General features: G+C 42.1%; 1 protein-coding gene across 4 annotated transcripts in view; it reads right to left on the reverse strand.

Moving 5' to 3' along the window:
* dnah7 (dynein, axonemal, heavy chain 7) overlaps positions 1–18,953 on the reverse strand; it is a 55,708-nt gene that overhangs the window by 34,010 nt on the left and 2,745 nt on the right. For 2 of the 4 annotated variants that reach the window (XM_077579149.1, XM_077579147.1), the window contains exons 1-18: positions 15,568–15,959; positions 15,176–15,400; positions 13,899–14,045; positions 12,426–12,605; positions 12,208–12,348; positions 11,005–11,375; positions 10,044–10,230; positions 6,824–7,017; positions 6,049–6,247; positions 5,827–5,967; positions 5,160–5,372; positions 4,970–5,079; positions 4,293–4,461; positions 3,699–3,801; positions 3,389–3,516; positions 3,046–3,258; positions 2,072–2,170; positions 993–1,241 (exon numbers count right to left, since the gene is read on the reverse strand). In XM_077579149.1, coding sequence (XP_077435275.1) covers positions 993–1,241; positions 2,072–2,170; positions 3,046–3,258; positions 3,389–3,516; positions 3,699–3,801; positions 4,293–4,461; positions 4,970–5,079; positions 5,160–5,372; positions 5,827–5,967; positions 6,049–6,247; positions 6,824–7,017; positions 10,044–10,230; positions 11,005–11,375; positions 12,208–12,348; positions 12,426–12,605; positions 13,899–14,045; positions 15,176–15,400; positions 15,568–15,579 — 3,081 coding nt within the window. In that variant the 5' untranslated portion in view covers positions 15,580–15,959. Of the gene's footprint in view, positions 1–992; positions 1,242–2,071; positions 2,171–3,045; positions 3,259–3,388; positions 3,517–3,698; positions 3,802–4,292; positions 4,462–4,969; positions 5,080–5,159; positions 5,373–5,826; positions 5,968–6,048; positions 6,248–6,823; positions 7,018–10,043; positions 10,231–11,004; positions 11,376–12,207; positions 12,349–12,425; positions 12,606–13,898; positions 14,046–15,175; positions 15,470–15,567; positions 15,960–16,160; positions 16,289–16,707; positions 16,978–18,224; positions 18,411–18,492; positions 18,677–18,801; positions 18,922–18,953 lie in introns of those variants that run through there. The other 2 variants (XM_077579151.1, XM_077579150.1) reach the window with 2 other exon arrangements.

An 18,953-nucleotide genomic window follows, 5' to 3' on the forward strand; every position in this document is an offset into this window, starting at 1 on the left:
CACATTCAAAATGATTCCCAAAGGCTCATGCATTAAATTAATTAACAAAGACAAAAACAAGGACATTTTTGCTATAATTATAGTAAGTTTTAGTTAGTTTTGTAAACATAAAATGTAGTCTTAGTTCGTTTTCATTTTTCTTAAAAGCATTTTCGTTTTTATTTTAATTTCGTTAAGGAAATTGTTTTTGGAATTTTAGTTTTAGTGTTTTCGTTAAAACAACCTTGTTTCACCGTAGTACAAAGTATTTAGTTCCTTACTTTTGTCGTATATTTGTCGTTAAGATGACCATGTGCTTGACACAAGCAAAAAGATAACATTTCAAGACGAGACTTCAGAACAATGATGGAAGAAGTTTCTCAAAGAGAAGAAAAAGTAGGCTTGTTTTTTTTGATGTGATGAGTGGATGCGCAGCACGGAGGGAGACAGTGATGAATGCGGCTTTCCCCGACGTTCTATCAGCAGGCCTTCATGTGTCTCCTCGCCGGCCTGCATCTCAGCCATGTAAACACAACTTGCCAGTTGGGCCAGATTGATAGTGACGGCAAACACAACGGCTCGGACAAATCGGATACACATATTTACTAGGTATTTCAGCACAAAACAATTTGACTTGATTTTTTTGGTGGTGGGGTGGGGGCAAGCGTTCAGGGTTTTCCGGATAAAAATGCAATCAAAAACTATTTGTTAAGATGATCTTGACAAATTGGCTGAGTTTCGGCAGCAGAATAGATGAGTCGAACCCTGAGAACGAGAAGGGAAAGCAACCGAGCGAGCAGTAAAGGGATTTACATCAGCTATTGATCAACACTTGGAGACATGTGAAGTCCCCCACCCCCTAAAAAAAAAAAAAGAAAGACGTATGCTCTCACTTGCACTTTTCTACTGACAATTCTATAAATCACCAGTCAGCCATTTGTTGTTTGTTACACAAATACATGTACTTCAACTTAAGTACGCAACGTGAATACTTTTTTTTTTCCCCGCCCTACCTTCACACAGACATCATGAAGGGCCGCCGAGAGCACGCGGTAGGCGCAGGTCTTCCCTCCGAAGGGTTCGCCCACCAACATGAATCCGTGCCTCACGATCATCATCTCGAACACTTGCAGGATCTTCTCGATGAAGAAGTCGGTAACTTGCAGGTTCATTTCGTCACAGTTTTCCTTGACGGCGTCCAGCAGAGTGCTGTAGTCTCGCTTGGGGAGCGTGACGCCGGGGAAAAGGTCCGACGTGATGCCCTGAGGGAAAGACAATGGGAGAAATATTGCATTTGAAAGACACAACACTCACAAGCATTCATTTTGCATATAATGGGGGCTGGCGCCACAATAAAATGAACCAAATACATTCAATGAGACATTAATGCCACCACATGCTATTTGTTAACCTGTCTATGTTTTCCAATTATGTGTTAGCATTAGCATTAAGCACATATCCCATAAATCTGATATTTCGACAAGACTAAAGCTTTTTTTCTAATAAGAGGGAGATTACAATAGGAATAAGGTTGTTTAGGACAAAAGGCATTTTTTAACTCATTTTCACTGACGCAACCCCCTTCGCTCTCGGCTGTTTTACTGGATTTTGACAGATTTTGCTAGGCCCACAGAATATTATGTTAGTATGACAACAACCTACCATAATCAAGATTAGAGTCTCTTGTTTCATCAGGAAAAAAAAGTACATTTCTATCTGTTTCCGTTTTGCAGCAATTACCATCAGAATATAGCTAAGTTTCATTATTATTCACATTTCTGTTTAGAACTGCGGGGAATACAGCTTGTTTGCAACATGGGCCTTGTTGATCTCTTGTACTCTGCTGCCACCTGCTGGCCGTTTGTTATAACTACCATTGCTTCAATCGTTCTCTGCGGTTTAGAGGCTGCATCAAAGCCTTCTGTATGCTCTAGCATTAAAAAACATTTTTAAAAAAAATGTATAAATACGTGTTTGGGACACTTGTAATATTTAAAATAGAATGTATTTATACGTATTTGGGAGCAAATGAGTTAAGAATGAAGTCCTATTTTTTGGAAGGCGCAACTTATGGCGTTTTATTCGTACATACCCCAAACAGTTGCAAGTCCTGGGCCAGAAATTTTGGCAGATTGACGTCAATGATGGATCTCAGTAGCAAAGTGTCTTCGTTCTCGTCTGGAAAAGCAAGCTGCAATGCAACCGACATGAAGAGGACATGTCAGATTATGACAATTACTCTCCACACTACTTAATTTATGTCACAAATGACTGGCAATACATCCGTCTCTCCATTTTCGACATCGTTTATCCTCATTAGGTTTGTGAGTGACCTGCAGCCGAAGACAGCTGACTTTGGGATACGAGCCGAATTTCCTTCGTGATCACGCTTACAACTCAAAACGTGCAATTCAAATCATCTCCACTGAAATGTATTAAAATGACATCAAACATTTTTGGTGTGTTTTTGTTTTTTAATGAGTAAAAATAGAATTGGATAAATTTGTGCTTTATAAAAAGAGAGTAAATAATACATAATAACACACAATAGACTTCGTCTTCTAAAGTACGACCTGCAGTCACAACGTTGCTTTAATATTGCTATGTTATCCGTCAATATGTTCCACCATATTATATGTATTCAAAATATCCATCCATTTTCTTAACCGTTTGTCCTCTCTGTTGCTTAAATGGGGGAAAACTATCGATGCTAATGTTTTGCCATGTTTTACATTCATGTTAGCATTGAGCTAGCGGGCCTCATCATCATCAAAACAAGATGCACAAAAGTCTCAAGGACCTAAGGCCAAAACTGGCCATTTTAGACAAAATTCAGGGCTTTTATTTTGACTTTTTTACTTCACCCAGATGAGCCAAAATCAGACATAGATGGGGGACAATAAATTGCCAAACTTTTTTCTTTCACGTGATGCTTATTCTGAGGATTTCACATGAAAAGCCCATTTCAAGCTTTTTTTTTTACAAACTTGTCAATCAAGAAAATGTCTCAAATGCGCTTTCCTCTTAATGTTGACCAGGACAAACATTCAGCGTGACCACGCCTACCTTGAGGTTTCCCGCGGCCGTCAGCACAGACTTGACGGCCCTCATCCCGTAGTCGTAATGATGCTGCATTGAAAGCTGCTCCGAGCACAGACGATAGGTCGCCACGATCTTCACCGAGAGGGGCCGCGCCGTCACAAAGCCGCACGAGTACAGCACGATCTCCGCGATCAACGCGTAGTCCGGCACCATCATGGCCACGGTCCTGAACAGGGCCTGTGGCGGACCTTGACTTAGCGGCGTCCTTTATATATACATTTCATTTATTTATGATTTCATTGATCCCGTGGTGGCCGCTCATTTGAAAAACTCGTACGTTGGGGCCCTCGCAAGTAGCGCCAAATACCTTAAGGTTGTCCGGAAGCTCCGAACGTCCGGCGTAACCGGGGTTCATGGTGATGAACACGGCGCAGGACGGGTCCAGGGACAGTTCCGTTCCTTCGAACATCAGCAGCGTGGCGTGGGCGGCGATTCCTAAAGTGGGAGTGGCATAAATCCATAAATCCGACTACTATGCAATCTAACCTCTGTTTTTACTTCCATTTTGGAGAACGGCTGTTTCATTAAAAATTGTGGGGAAAGTGAAGCTCTTGAGAACACTTTGCAAAGTATTCACAGCGCTTGACTTTGAGAATGATTTATGCAACAAAGCTAACCTCTCTGAATAGTGAGGATCTGCTGAGCCACCACGGACAGCACTTCCAAGTCGATTCTGTTGAACTCGTCGAAGCAGGCCCAGGCTCCACAAGACAAAAGGCCCTGCTCACATATGCACTCATTATCATACATGTAAGAGCAGTTTCAGGATAGTTTAAAGGAGCCATACAGTAAGTATGGTGTCTCTTTCTTCACAATTCACAACACTTCCCATATGTCTTCCTATTTCTTGTCTTTCTGAAATGAGCTTGTTTTTTGGGTGGCATTATGCGAATGCAAATTAGGAAACTAACATTTCCTAAACTAATTTACTCAGAATTCTAAATAGATTTGTGAATAATGATAAAAATGAGCTATATTCTAATGCTAATTGCTGCAAAACGGAAACAGATAGAAATATACTTTTTTTTTTTTTAAAGAAGAGACTTCAATCTTTCTTTTGGTAGGTTTCATGTTTTGATAGCAATAGAACACAATATTCTGTGATCCTTGCAAAATCAGTCAAACAGCCGGTAGTGAAGGGGATTGCTTCCGTGAAAATGGCTGGTAGTGAATGAGTTAAATACATAGAACACGTCAGAACCTGTACTCACTTTAAAGAATTTTCCCAGGGCGAGGTAGTCGAGTCCATCGGAGCAGTTGAAGACCACGCACTGCTTGGCCACAGCTTTGGCCAAGTCTTTGGTGGTTTCTGTTTTACCTGTGCCTGCGGGACCCTCGGGAGCGCCACCCAAATGGAGATGGAGAGCACCAAACAAGGTGCTGAAGGACAAGGTGAATTCAATGTGATTAATACGTAATTTGCTCAGAGTTTTTCTGCGAGGCTCAAACCGCTAATGCTAGACCCGCCCACACGATAATGAAAACTGACATTTTGGGCAATTTAGCATTGTGCAGCTGTCCAGAGTATGACGTTGAAATTAGCTAGCAATCGGACATCTCAAGATGCATGTATGACTAAGAAATGGCCAAAATGACCCAAAAATGGCTGTTTCCACCCAAAATGGGTAACTTTTTTTTCAGTCCTGGCTTCTTGAGACATTTCTGTGGTTCTATTCACGACAGTCGTGCGTTGTTAAGGGAAACTTGCTTCAGAGGCTACTGAGCCCATTTAGGTGGGTCATGCTTGCAACTCCTACTGAATGCTTGAAATCAAAATGGCTGCCTTCCTGTGTCTTTTTGGGTGCATTTTGAAAGAATTGAGAGGAAGACTACTGAGCCGATGAAGCAGTAGAGGGTTTGCCCAGTAAAAGGAAGAAGGCGGCTTTACCGGTAGCAGCGATCGGTCAGTGGGGTGATGACCAGACGCAGGGTGTTGCCCAGGTACTCATAACCATACGGCAAACCTGCATTGATCATCTTTGTCTGGAGGTCATTTTCCTGCACAACACATCATAAGTTAGCCAACTGTGTGTTTTGTTTTGTTTGTTTATAAAAATAAAAGGGAATATGTTACATACCACCCAGTAGTAGCGCAGCTGGCTTTGCCACAAAAAGTCGTGCTCATCGCTTATTCCCTTTTGCACCAGCAAGGCCAGCACATCGCGGGCGTGGACGTCCAGTACCACGAGAGCGCCCAGGGTGACTCGGTTCTGTTTGGACAGCTTGCCCCGCACCAGCTGCACGATGTCGTCAATCTGTCGGTTATTTTGAGCCAGGTAGTCGTCCAGGGCCTGAGTTGGTCAAGATGTGATGTCAAAGTGGGTGAAAAGGGACATTTTCAAAAGTCCAGCAGCCGCTACTGTCTATAATTGTCACAATATTCTTATGAAGGGACCAATACATTTGTGATCAATAAGAAGAAATCAGTAAAACATCTGAAACATTATGTTGACTATCTGTGTAGCTGCACAAAGCTGCGAGGGCAGAATAGCAAGAATTTCATTCAAATCAAACAATTTAGAGAAATCATCTTCTGCTCCCCTGCTGCTCACTTACAAAGAAATCTCCAGTTGCAATGTTTGCTTAATGGTATCAATTACAGACAGATAATCGGACGCATAAAAACAGCACAAAATCAAAAGTGCATTTTACTGAGTTAAGTCATTCTTTTATCGCTTACAACTTAGCAAGAATTATGGCTAGCGCATATTGGCTAATGGCTAGTAACCTTCTCCACATGATCACCTTCTGTCCTGATTTAATGGCGTCGTGAATATCTTTGGTCCAGTAGACTTGTGAGACGCAAAGGACTGCCTGGCCGGGCCATGAGCGCACCCAGTCGATACGCAGGGCTTTGGGGTACGCGACGATAGCTTCCCCGACCACCTGCGATGGAGCCCCGAGATGGACTTCGGTTAGCAGGTGAAACAAATCAGCTCAAGGTGTGAAAGAGACAAAAAAGGACACCTTATGCAGAGACGCAAGCATGTCGTTCTCGAGTTCCAGAAGCCATTTTTCCACCTGGCCGCGGGCGTTGGGGGTGCAAATGATGTCGACGAGCTGGACTTCTTCGCCTTCGCTGCTCTTCATGTGAGTGATGTCAAGCTCTTCGGTGAACGTCACGCGGTTGATGCCCTCAAAACACTTTTTCAAGAAAGGCTGCACTCTGAAAAGATGCAAAGAAAGGCATCATTTAACTGGAGAATTGAATTCTGTAGGAAATGTAGACTTGGAAAATACGCAAGAGAATTGATCAGATGCTAACACGCTAGCAGTTGCTATGCTAACATTTTGCAAGATAGCAAACGCTGAGGCAGATTGATAGAAGATTTTTTTTGTCTGTCTTCATACACTATTCCTGGTAATGTCATGCATTACACATTTTTAACAAAAAAATACCAATGTATTTGCCCCCCCCAAAAAAAGTTGTTTTTTTCTTTTCTGTGTCGATTCTCAGTCATATGGTAATCGGCAAAGGTTGCCTTTTGACTTATTATTGACTTGGGAAATCATGCTATTAGGCTAACCATGTAGCAAAATAGCAACCCGAGTGTGGAAAGCCATGTCCCGAATGAACTGAACAATTTGACATGCAAATGGTTTGAATCTGTTGCGAAAAGTGCAAGGAAAATAAAAGTGGGTTCTTGGAAATTGGCAAAAATGAGTCCACTCACCCTAAATGAGCTGAAAATTTGACTATGGAATTGTTTGAACCGGTTGCAATATATTGCGCCCCGTTTACCTCGTTGGGTCTTTGGTCTCGGAGAGAATTTCCAGCAGCTCTTCATTGGACAGGAAGAAAAAGCGAGGGAAGTAGAGACGTTTCTTCTCCAAGTAATTGTTGAGCCCTTTGAGGATCATCTCCAGATGCTCGTTGGACTTCTTTTGCCTGTCCAGCATTTGACTGATTTCAATCACGGCCAACACGTGCTTGTCCTGCCAAGTGGAAAAAAACAGAAAAAAGACTTTGACATGGCAACAATGGGAAATACAACAAATTGAGATTTTTGCAAATCTGCCAACTAAAATGAAAGAAGATAAAGAGTTTAATTCATTATGCGATCTCACTCAAAACACTCGCATCTCAAATCATCTTTCCTTCACCGAAATGAATGGAAGAATAATGACTTCATTCCAGGCATGTGTCCTGCCACATGCTGATTTGCAACACTGATTTAAAGTTTGTGAAGTGTATAAAGTGCTGCATCCATCAGTGAAAATTCGATTCTTTTTTTCCACACTCTGAGCTCCGCGACCCTACGTAGAAACCACTCAAATTATTGAGGTGAAAATGTGGGTAATTTCTCTTCTACATTCTCTGGTGTGATGCCCACAGAATAGCGATGCCCCTGGAGAAGAACAAGATTTTTGTACCCTTTCATCAGGGAAAAGTGTCACAGAATTGTGATTAAGACACCTGGGAGCTCTTTTAATTTGTGGGGGGAAAATCACACTATGTCCTGCACAAAGAAAGTATTCAAGTGAGTAAAAAGAAAGAAAGCATCTCTTTCATGTTGTCAGGCGGCAGGATGGCAAATCCAAGAGCAGATGCGTCGTGCGCGGTCTCGCTGTCCCTCGGTGGCCTCATTTTCTTTGCAACTGGAGATAACGCTGCCCCTTCCAGACAAAATCTATAATTTCTATTTGACGCTCAGGCCGAGCTTTCGCCTGAAATTGATGCGTCTGCTTTCAGGTCCGTTGAGCACGTTGTTACCCTTTGCAAACTCTTTGAGGGCGGCAGCCGGCGCAGCGGTCACGTTCTGGTCTCCTTCAGCTCTTTTGCTTTCCACGTCTCAATATTCACGTCTTGATTCTTCTTTCTTTTCTTATCTCACCCTTGTTCTTTTGGGTACTTTTATTGTTGGTCCTATTGTGTACAGAAATGTGCGCTTGCTTGCTTTCCTTTCTAACTTTCTTATGTTTTTGAAGAAAAGTAAATATCAGACGACAAACCAACTAAACATAAAATGCCGGTTTTAATCTGGGAATTTATTTATTAAGGAAAAAAAATATTCAGAGCAATTTAGCCCTGTGTGGAAAAGTACTTCCCACTTGTTAAATCATGAATTAAAACTGTGGCTAAAGACATTTTTTGACGTTACTCTTTACTCACACCCAATTACCGGTACCTGATTATCTCCTGACCTGTCCAATCGGGGAGGGGGGGGAAATCACTTCCAATTGAACCTGTCTGATAAAATGAAGTTGAGCAAAGGATCTCTAAAAGGCTTTCAAAGCCTAACGCTTATAATTTTCCAGCCAAACATGCCGAAAGCCATTCCGTGCAAATGGAGGAAACGTGGAACAGTTGTGAACCATCCCAGAAGTGGCCGGCCTACAAAAAAATGAATCATTCAGGAGGTCACAAAGGAACCCAGGACAACATCTTAAAGAACTGCAGGCCACCACTGCCTCAGTTAAGGTCAACGTTCATAACTGAAATATAGAGTTCCAAGTTGAAAACCCACTGCTGACCAAAAAGAACATATAGATTCATCCTACTTTCACAAATCACACAGAAACAACATCCGAGTGATTCCCAAAACTTTGTGGACTGACAAGATGAAAGTTGACCTTTTTGGAAGGTGCGTGTGATTCAAGTTAAACTTGATGGTAGCAGTGTTTGGGTTTGGGGCTGCTTTGTTACTTCAGGACCTGGACAACTTGATGCGATTAATGGAAGCATGAATTCTGCTCTTCATGAGAAAATCCCGAGTGAGAACTTTGGGCCATCAGTCGGTGACCTCAAGCTGAAGCGCACTTGAAGTTCGATGCAATGATGCAAAACACAACAGCTAGTCAACGTTTTGGTCGTGGCCTCATCAAAGTCCGGACTCGGATCTGATTAAAGTCTCGCGTTGGCATGGCCTAAAAATAGCTCCATACTGTAGGATTTCTTCGAAAAACTCAATTTATCTTTGTTGATGAATTTTTCCCATAAGTACGCTATGCTAGGATGCGATAACGAGCCGCCAATGTGTCCACCATTTTGTCTTTTCCTACCATGTCATTTCTTCACTGCTGCATAGACAATTGCAAGTAATAATAGGAGCACATCCCTTTTTTTTTTCCCGTGAACCTGTTTAGCTTTAACAATGCAGCACCCCTCCACCCTAATGAGACGCCGACTGCCATATTGTTTGCAAAAAGAGCGATGGGGCTCCCTCAATAAGGCTCCAATATGATGAATTGCCAGCTTTCTACTCCACATTCGCACGTGGACAATATAGTGCGACGTGAAGCGCAAGTGCGGCACAATGAAAAAGAGCAAGACTGTCAAACTGCCCAATCAGCTGAGGACTTTGCAATCTGAGACCATCTGCATACTGCATAAAACGTCATTATGATGCATAATGCTTGCATTGGAAGTATTGTTATCATTTAGCTTTACGCTGACCAAATGCATAAAAAAGAACCTTTTTCCAATTGTCCTTGACAACAATTGGAATAAATTTGTCTTTATCAGATGGCCATAGTAGATCAAACTGTACGGCCCAATCAAGTTTTTGCATGTGCAGCTGCTTTGGCCGGGCTCAGGACTCTATTTATATTTTCTTTTGGGGGTGAAAAGTCACCTTGGAGAAGTCCAAGGCCCATGTCGCTCGTTCACTCGTCAAAGAAACTCAGTACATTGAAACGATGCCATTCACTGCCATTGAGATTTGGTGTTGCGTCATCACTGCCAAACAAGTACGCCAAGTTTTATTCAAATCAAAATCTGCTTGGTTAAAGGGATACTTGACTGGTTGAGCCATTTTGTCCAGAATTAAGTTGATAACGTCATGTAGAATGAATACCTTTAAAACCTTTTTTTTTTTTTTCACTTTCTGAATTGGGAGAAAAAAAAATTCTCCCACACTTTTGCCATTGTTATTAAAAAAAACAAACACGTTAACAGAAGATTCTCTAGAAAACAGACGGGTGGACGGATTGTATGCAGATGTACGACGACGTGTACGCACCGTAGCAACTTGCTTCATGGTGTCCTTCCAGGTTTTGTCCACGTTGGTGAAGCGGCGTCCCTCTTCGGGCATCTGAGCCATGATGTCGGGCGAGCTGAAGATGGGCTCCAGGTAAAGCCACGTGGACTGAACCTTCAGCCACTCGTCCAGGATCTCCTGGAGAAGCATTAACGTGCCCTCCCAATCGCTGGCAAGTAAAAAACAATCGTCGCGGCTCATCAAAGTCACATCACACTTCCGGGAAAAGTGGAAAGCTGGCTTATTATAGACAATCTTTTGTTCTCTGACTAATTCTACAAAAAAAAATAATAATAATTCTGCCCAATTTCCAGAAGTCTGACCCCACATTGAGTTTCTCCGCCCATGACTTTGTTTATAAGCTGGGTGAAGATCCAGCACTTTCAAGCAATTGCCCGTCTATACCGTCTTCAGACACTATCATGCCAAAGCTAAAAGGTAAGCAGAGCTGCAATGAGTTTCATTGGATTAGAGTTAGCTGTGAAGCAGCAAATGCTGATTGTTGGGTGTAGTTCCTTCCATCCTTCCTTCCTTCTCTCCTCCAATCTTCCTCCTTTCTTTCCTTCATTTCATAACCTGGTTTGCTTCCTTCCTCCTTTCATGCCTTTAACCTGAGATTTCTTATTTTCTTCCTTCAACTTTCCGTCCTTTAATACCATCATTGCTTCCATGCATCCCCTTCTGACCTCCCTTCATCCTTCCTTTATCCCTTTCTTCTTTCCTTCTATCACTCCATAACGCCTTTTCCTACTACTCCCATCCTCCCTTACCTTCCATCCTTCTTCCTTTCCTTCCTTCAATCAATCCTCCTATGCTAGCGTCAATCCCTCATTCGTGCCAATTCTTTCTTTCCTTCCTTCCTTCTTTCCTTCCTTCCTTCCAGGCATCCCTCCTGCCTCCATCGCTCCCATTTAAGAGCTTGACGGCGTGGACGCGGTCTTACCGTATCTCCACCTCGAAAGGCTTGATGTATGGCGAGCCCTTCATGGTCTGCGTCTTGACGATGTGGTCGTCCAGCAGCATCTGTATCTCGTCCACCGACGACAGGATGCAGGTTCCCGTCTCGCGGTAGGGCAGAAGCTTGAAGGTGATGTCGGCCCACTCGGTGGTCATCTTCTCCAGGGCCTTCTCCAGGGAGTACTCCTTGCTGGCCGACTCGCTGACGGTTTCAAACTCGGGCAGGAAATCCTCCATTTTCAGGGACAGGAAGTGGGACATGCAGACGGACTCTTCGTCGGTGGTGGTGAGGGGTTTGCCCGAGATTTCGCTCAGGATCTCCCAGTGGCGCGGACGCAGGCCTGGATTACAGAGCACCTGTGTCGAAAGGATCAAGTGTTGAGTGGCAAGCGGTCCACGGTGTACCCTGCTTCTCACCTTTGACTCAAACGATGACCTCTACTTTGTCCATAAACTAAAAATGCTTTAAAAAACTAACTGAAACTACATTTTACATTTACAAAACTAACAAAAATGTCCTTCATTTGCCAATTCATTAATGAGCTTTTGGGGTTGGTTTTAAATGCATTTATTTTTGTATTACAGCACAGCCGTTGGCCGAAAGAAGGAAGGTCACCTGGCAGTCGCCTAGAAGTCATATAGCGGCAGCCGTTAAAAAAAATGCTACCAGATGACGTCACTCCAAGCCGTGCTTGCGTGTTTGGAATGGCTTGCGAAGCCACAAATCCACATTAGAAGTTGCCAACTTGGCAAACATCGGATGGAAAGCGAGACGCCAAAGCTTTACTTAAAACATCAGGGTTGTGATATATGAAACTTAGAAGCAGTTTTTTACGCACTGCACTTATTGTGCTTCAAAGACCGATATACCTGTACGGCACCCGTATTTGATTTGTGGATAGCTGTTTTTAAAATATTATTTTTGTTGAGTTCTCACTACACACTACTTAGTGCAATGTTTTTTTGTACACAAGAAATACACAAAAAAATTTTTTTAAAAACTAACACTAAAACTAATAAAAACTCAACTTATATAAAGCATTGTTTAAAAAAAACTAATCTAATCAAATCTAAGAAACCCGCTCTGAAAACTAATCAAAACTAGCTAAATTTAAAAACTAAAATTCACAAATGAACTACTGTATAAAGGCCAATTCTAAAAGTATTCTAACCCTGGTTGGTGCCTCACCTGCACCATGGGCACATCCGTTTTGAAGACGTCCACCTTCTCCTTCATGATGGTGGCCAGGCCCAGCGCGTTGGGCACTTCCGAAAAGCTTTTCTCCAGCTTATACAAAGAGCGCCAGTAGTTGCTGACATCTCCTTCAATCTGAAAGGCGGAGCAAATGAGCGCATTTCACAAAGGGTCCGCTTTTGATGCCATCTTGAGGGAAGGATGCTGGCTACCTTGTCCGGGTTGACGCCAGACAGCGGCCCGTAGAGCCACAGATCATAATTGGTCAGGAAGTCGTTGGAGGTTTCGTACAAGCGCAGGAAGGGCGTGAGCTTGTCCTGAGTCTTTTTGCGCAACGGGTACTGCGAGGCGGGCCAGTCGAACGCTTCCTCTTCCAGGTTGAATTCGTTAATCTGTTTACAAGATTTTTTTTTAAATGACATCATAGGGCAGTATGCCATCAAGTAGAAAACAAAGAAATTAAATCATTCGACCTAATTGGTCCAAAAATGCGTATATTTTTTCGACACAAATAATGCATCTTTTCGGCTATCTTTGCCAAAGCAGGACAATTAAACGCTTGTCCAGAAGGTACAAATATGTGCATCCACCAGTTGACATTTGTACATCCAAACAAAATTATTCGTGCTAGACTATTCCCAAAACTAATCCAATGATGTTGTTGAATATCTCAACTATTTCCTTTTTTTTCTCTTTCTGAAAAGATGTTACCAAACCCTGTCTAAATGGGAAAGTAGTAAAGTAACTGGTCACACAATTGTATGGCGAAGTTATACAGCTCAACTGAGAGGCCAGTTTGGTATACTGTGAAGGAGCGAAGGTTAGTCTGTGTTGTGTAGGGCATTTTTGTTTTCAGCTTGAATATTGTCACGCTCTTAAAATAATTGCCCAAGTCATTTTTGGGCAAAAAAATTTTTTTGGGGGGGCAAAATCGTCTCCTCATGATGCAAACTGTTCCATTTTTTGTGTTTTCTGAGAAGTCTGAAAAAATTATTTAGGCAATTATTTTAAGATATGCTCCAGTACGCCGCTGACACTGATGAGGATAGATAGAAAATGGATGGTTGGGTGGATGGAAGGATAAACAATACTGTATAAGCCACTATGACATTATGCACAGTTTAAGCATAATAAACGGGGACATTTAAAATAAGCACACGCTTTGAGAATGGCAGCCCTATCCCTAAACCCCATGACTGTAATAATAGTTTTGTGTTCAACTTGATGTCACACTGAGCAAGTCAATTTGTGAATACATTGAGACAAGATCATCATGAATTCCATATAACACTTCTGGAGACATTTTTTGTTTGCCGGTGTGCCTTGAGATTTTCCTCATGTAAAGTAGGCGCCTGTTTGGTTGCAATGAATGGTGGGAAACAATGTAGTAATCCACATGCAGCGCCAAGCAGGCCGGTGAGCTCATTCTAGAGTCAATGCTGCCCTCTTCGGGTCCAAATGTCACAACAGCGCATCAAGAAATGGAGCAATCAGATTAATGCATTTGAATTCTGTTTTCTAGCCCTTAGAAGCAGACAAAAGTGTGATGGGCTCATCACAACAACCTCTGATCAATTAGCTTAATTTCAGGGGTAGACATGCTAGTTATGTTTAATTGATGTTCGGATTATGACGGGGTCCAAATAGCCTAAAATGTGCACAAAATTGGAGATGTTCGCAATTACCCGTTCTATTCCAGCCTCCAGTTTGGAATTGAGAGCCTGGGCCTTTTTCAGGTACTTGCCGAGATCCTCCAGGTCACCAAAAGACGTAAACTCCTCCACTTGGACGCTGTACGTCTCCAGCTCCTCCTCAAAGAGCTCACGGAACAACTGCAAACATCAAACACAGATCCATGAAAACTTTACAACACCAATACATGTTTTGGCTCACTCAAATATTATTATTGAGTTTTACTTTATTTTATGATAAAATACACACACAAAAATAATAAAATTGAATAAATTTAAATAAATATTTGGTGAATTCATTGAAATTAAATTATCAATAATAACTTGATTAATAAACTATTTTACATAAAATAAAAATGTAATAAAACAACTGGTTTATACATAATAAAAAATTTAAATCATACCGTTAACAGATGACCATGAAATGTTCTTTTGTTATTAAAATAACTGTTGTGAATTGCAAAATAAACAATATTTAATATAAAAAATATTGAAGAATACTAATTAATTAGTTAAGTAAATTAATTTATAAAATCCCAAAAATTTCAAATGATAAACAATTTCACATCTTACTGCCTAATTTGTTAATTAAAATTAAATTATCATTTTAAATGTTTTAAATATCATGCAATTTTAGTTTTAAATCAACTGTTACTACAAAGGTATTGCGAAAATAAAAATACATTTAGCATTTATGTTGTGAAATGACTGGGTTTATAATTATATAATAATTAGGCCTATATGTAATTAATGATTACAAAAATTGAATTAATGAATAAACAGGAAATGTCATGTTATTTTTACAACTGTTAATAGCATGTACAAATATTGCTCAAATAAACAGTTACAAATACAATGTATTACATCATTTGTCCATGAACTAAATTATTTCACACACTGGTGTATGGAAGGTGCAAATGTTTGGTGGTGGTGGGAGGGGCCGTAGGCGCACACTGGCAGCCTCGCTTCCGTCAGCCTGCCCCAGGGCAGCTGTGGCTACTTATGTAGCTTACCGCCACCACAGTGTGGATGTGTAAGTGCATGAATAATGCATCCGTTCCATTGTAAAAGCGTCTTTGAGTATCTGATTCGATAGAAAAGTGCTATATTAATCCGATGCATTATTATATTTATGTAAAATAAAAAAAGTTTACATTTTTACAGCTTTTTGACAAATCCAGTGCCGCAAAAAAGGTTGCCAGTCCTCTTTTCGACTATACACATATTCTGTCTATTTCAGTCCAAGGTTTTAATAGGGAAAAAAGATGAACCTTGAGGCTGTTCTGATATTGCGTGCTCTTTTCCAAGACAATCTGTTCGTGCTCCTCAAAGATGGTGGGCAGACGTCTGAGCCACTGGATGGTTTTTCTGTTGAGCTCCATGTCGGCAGGCGAGAGCGACACAAAGTCGATGAGGGAGCACAGCTGCGTGTTGGAGCTTGCCAACCTTTGCTCCAGCAGCGGGAGCGCGGTGGTCTTCACTTTATTCACAAAGGCCTAACCGCACACACACACACACACACACACACACACACACACACAGCAAACTTTGATGCCATCTTCCACCTGCGTAAAATGGCGTGGGCTAAAATCCTTCTGAATTAAGTGTCGAGGATACAATTTGGCCCAACTCCCTACTAGGCTGTGTAGGATAGCGTGGATACCTTCAACTCCATCAGCGAATGCGTGTCAGGCGGTGTGCTCACGGCCTTCTCTGCGATCTTTTCAAATTCATTGCACAGCCTTTGGAATCAAGACAACATACTAGGCATGAGAAAATAAATCTTTTTTAAAACTCACCAACTGCCAGCCCGTTTATAAAGGATCTTTTACTTAAATAGCTGTCAGGGACCTTTGACGTCTATAGCTGTCAATGGCAGGGAATGAGTTTTTAAGGTTGTATTTTGTATGAAACAATTGATCCATACATCCACTTTCGATGGCACTAGAATTAAGGTCATGGGTGAGCAGGGTACAAGTCGCCAAAAAAAGCCTTCATGCTCAAGCTTCTTCTATGAAACCAATGTGACTTCATTCTCACACATGGACAATTTAGAGCTTTCAATGACGCTAACGTGTGTTTTTGAAATGTGGTGAAAAGCTGGAATATGGGCAGAAAAAAAACAAAACATGAACACAGGGAGAACACGCTCCACACAAGAAGGCTGCAGCCCGGATTCGAACCGAAGAATTATGAGGCGGGTGCGCTAACCACTCGTCAATTCCAAAATTGCCAAATTTTGCCAAACCAACTGACGCTGTGTTGATCTCTTGGTGGCCCTCGAGCATCCGCGTAACCAGCTTTTGCTGGAGGTCCGTCGCGCGCTTCACCAGGGCCTGAATGAGCTTGTGGCACTGGACCTCGAACATGCCGAGAACGACCACCTGGAAACAGCACATCCGCAACATATTACAATCAGTGGTGGGAAGTCATCGGGTTTTCTTTTTTAGGCCTTCCACAGCTTTATTGAAGGAATTTATATGGCGCTATCAGCTACAAGAAAAAGAAAAACATCTTATCTGAAAAAATTGTAAGTCGGGTGTAAAATACAAGAGTCTGTGCTGAATGTGAGTGGTTGCGGGATGGTGGACCCAAATGCAGGGAAACAGGAATCAAGTGCATTGTGTGGAACTTCCAATTAACCGTAGGGATTTAAAAGGTGAGCAGATAACCATGACAACAAGAACGCCCATAGCAAACGGAAAAAAAAAACACAGATCCAAAACATGACACTTCTTTAGTATATCGTGTTTGTATTCTTTCTTCATTGAGAAATGTCTCAGTCGTTGTCGTGTGAGCGTACCTTACGTGAGGTGTAGCGGATCTGGTCGATCAGCTGCTGGTAATTGTTCACCTCCATCAAGAGCTCCTGGAAGGTGTGCTCCTCCCCCAGGAAACGCTCCATCGTCAACTCGGCCTCCTTGTTCACCAAGGTGGCGTATTTGTCGTACTCGCGGATGTACGCCACGGGCTTCACGTACTCGGCGTGGATCACCTTGCGAACCTCTTCCTCCTGGGCCTCGATGATCTCCGGGAGGATCACCGGTTTGAGGGTCTCCCCGGAGCTACTCGACTGGGAGACGGGGGGAAAAGAGTACAATGAGATAAATGAGTAGTCGTTTTGAAATGTCTGCTTCAAAACAAGATGGCTGACTTCCTGTTCTATTTTAGCCATAGGTCTTTCAGATGTTCTTGTGTGTTTTGTTGTGATCGGCATGTCCACCCCATTTCGCGGGGATTAATGTCCAGGGCTGATTTGTTGTTTAACTTTATAGAAAAGCACGAGGCCTGGAATTAGAAACTAATACAATTCTAATTCTCTTCTTGGCTCTCGACGGAGGTGGTCGCTTATCTTCCGCTTTCTGTCTTGTAATCTTTTGTCTATGCAATCATCCGAGTCTCCCGCTGCATTTTACTCTTAAAATAAACAAGATATGGAATTGGTCTCTCAACGTAATTGACTTCATATTCTCGATGAGAAGATCGGATATACTTTGGACTCCTGGAACAATTAGAGGATCCTATAACGATAGCAATTCTTTCTGTCGATGATGTCAAAAATGCATACATAATTGGAATTCGGATGACAGGCTTTTATTTATTGCAAAGTTTGTAAGAGAAGTAGTAGTACTACTGGAAATGAAAAAAACTGTCATGCTGTCAACACTCAAGACTAGGTTAGTGGTTCGAGGCACTGAACCCCAACAGTTTCTTATTCACATTCACTGAACCTTTCCTTTATTGAAAAATAAAATGTGATTTTACGAGTGAACAAAATAAACAGATGACAGTTAAAAGGGAAGTCAACTCTTCTTTTTTTGACAACAATTTGTTCTATGCAGCCCCACGAGTCTAAATGTGGTATTCCGGTTGATATTGTGTAAGTGGAATATGAGGTAAGCAGCAAAATCCAGCTGTTTTTATCCATCTCAGCGGGCGGCCATTTTGCCACTTGCTGTCGCCTGAAGATGACATCACAGTTGCTCAGGACTCAGGCAACGACCAGTCGCAGCTCACCTGTTTTCTGAAGCTGAGCTGTGATTGGTTATTACCTGAGACCTGAGCAACTGTGATGTCTTCTTCAGTCGACAGCAAGTGACAAAATGGCCGCCCCCTGAGATGGAAAAAATGGCCGCCCCCTGAGATGGAAAAAATGGCTGCATTTTGTTTCATAACTTATAGTCCACAAATGTAATATTAATCAGAATGTCATGTTTAGACTAGTGAGGTCACATATAACATATTATTGTCAAGAAATGTTTAAGGTTGACTTTAAACAACAAATACTGAAAAAAAAGATGAATTGAAACACATACTCACCGCTGCCCATTCTGCGTAGAGTTTGGTTTCCACGCGTGGCAACAGGGTGACGGACCTGAGCATGAACTCGTAGACATTCAGCAGAACGTCTTCAAAGGATTTGAGGTCTGGCTCCAATGTGATCTCCCGATCCTCCAGAATCAGAAACAGCACAAACCCCGAGTGCCCAAAGGTCTCCTCTGAGTCCTAAGACAAAAGAGCGGATGGAAATCTGCGGGGAGAATTTGTCGTCTACTGCGATAATGAAGAAAGATTATTCTCAGCTTACAGGAGTGGGACAAATGAGACTGGTGTATTCACTCATGGAGTCCAAGACCAGGTTCTGCAGCTGGATGGACATTAGTGTAGAGGCGCAGTTAAAGAAAGACTGCAGCTTGTCCATCTGGCTTTGAGGGGGCACCAGTTTACGCCGACCCCCGTGGTAGAAAATGTTGTGCACTTCAGGAAGCCATCTGTGTCGACAAATGACAAAAGAAGAAATTCACAAACCAAGCGAGATTCCAGATCTCGATGCATTTTAGTTTGAAGTATTCACACGCCGCAAATGACATTCCCGAGTTCGGATTGTCTTGCTCACTTGTTAAGAAGGGTTCCTCTAACGTTGCCAATCTGACCGTTGGCATTTTGCTGAAATGCTGACAACTCCATAGACTCGATTCTGCTCCGGAGTTCGGCCGTATCGATCAAACGCAAACCTCTGTGGGAAGACTCCATTTTACACTGCAGGTT

Source organism: Vanacampus margaritifer, chromosome 11 (assembly GCF_051991255.1).
Source record: "Vanacampus margaritifer isolate UIUO_Vmar chromosome 11, RoL_Vmar_1.0, whole genome shotgun sequence".
NCBI classification, from domain to species: domain Eukaryota; kingdom Metazoa; phylum Chordata; class Actinopteri; order Syngnathiformes; family Syngnathidae; genus Vanacampus; species Vanacampus margaritifer.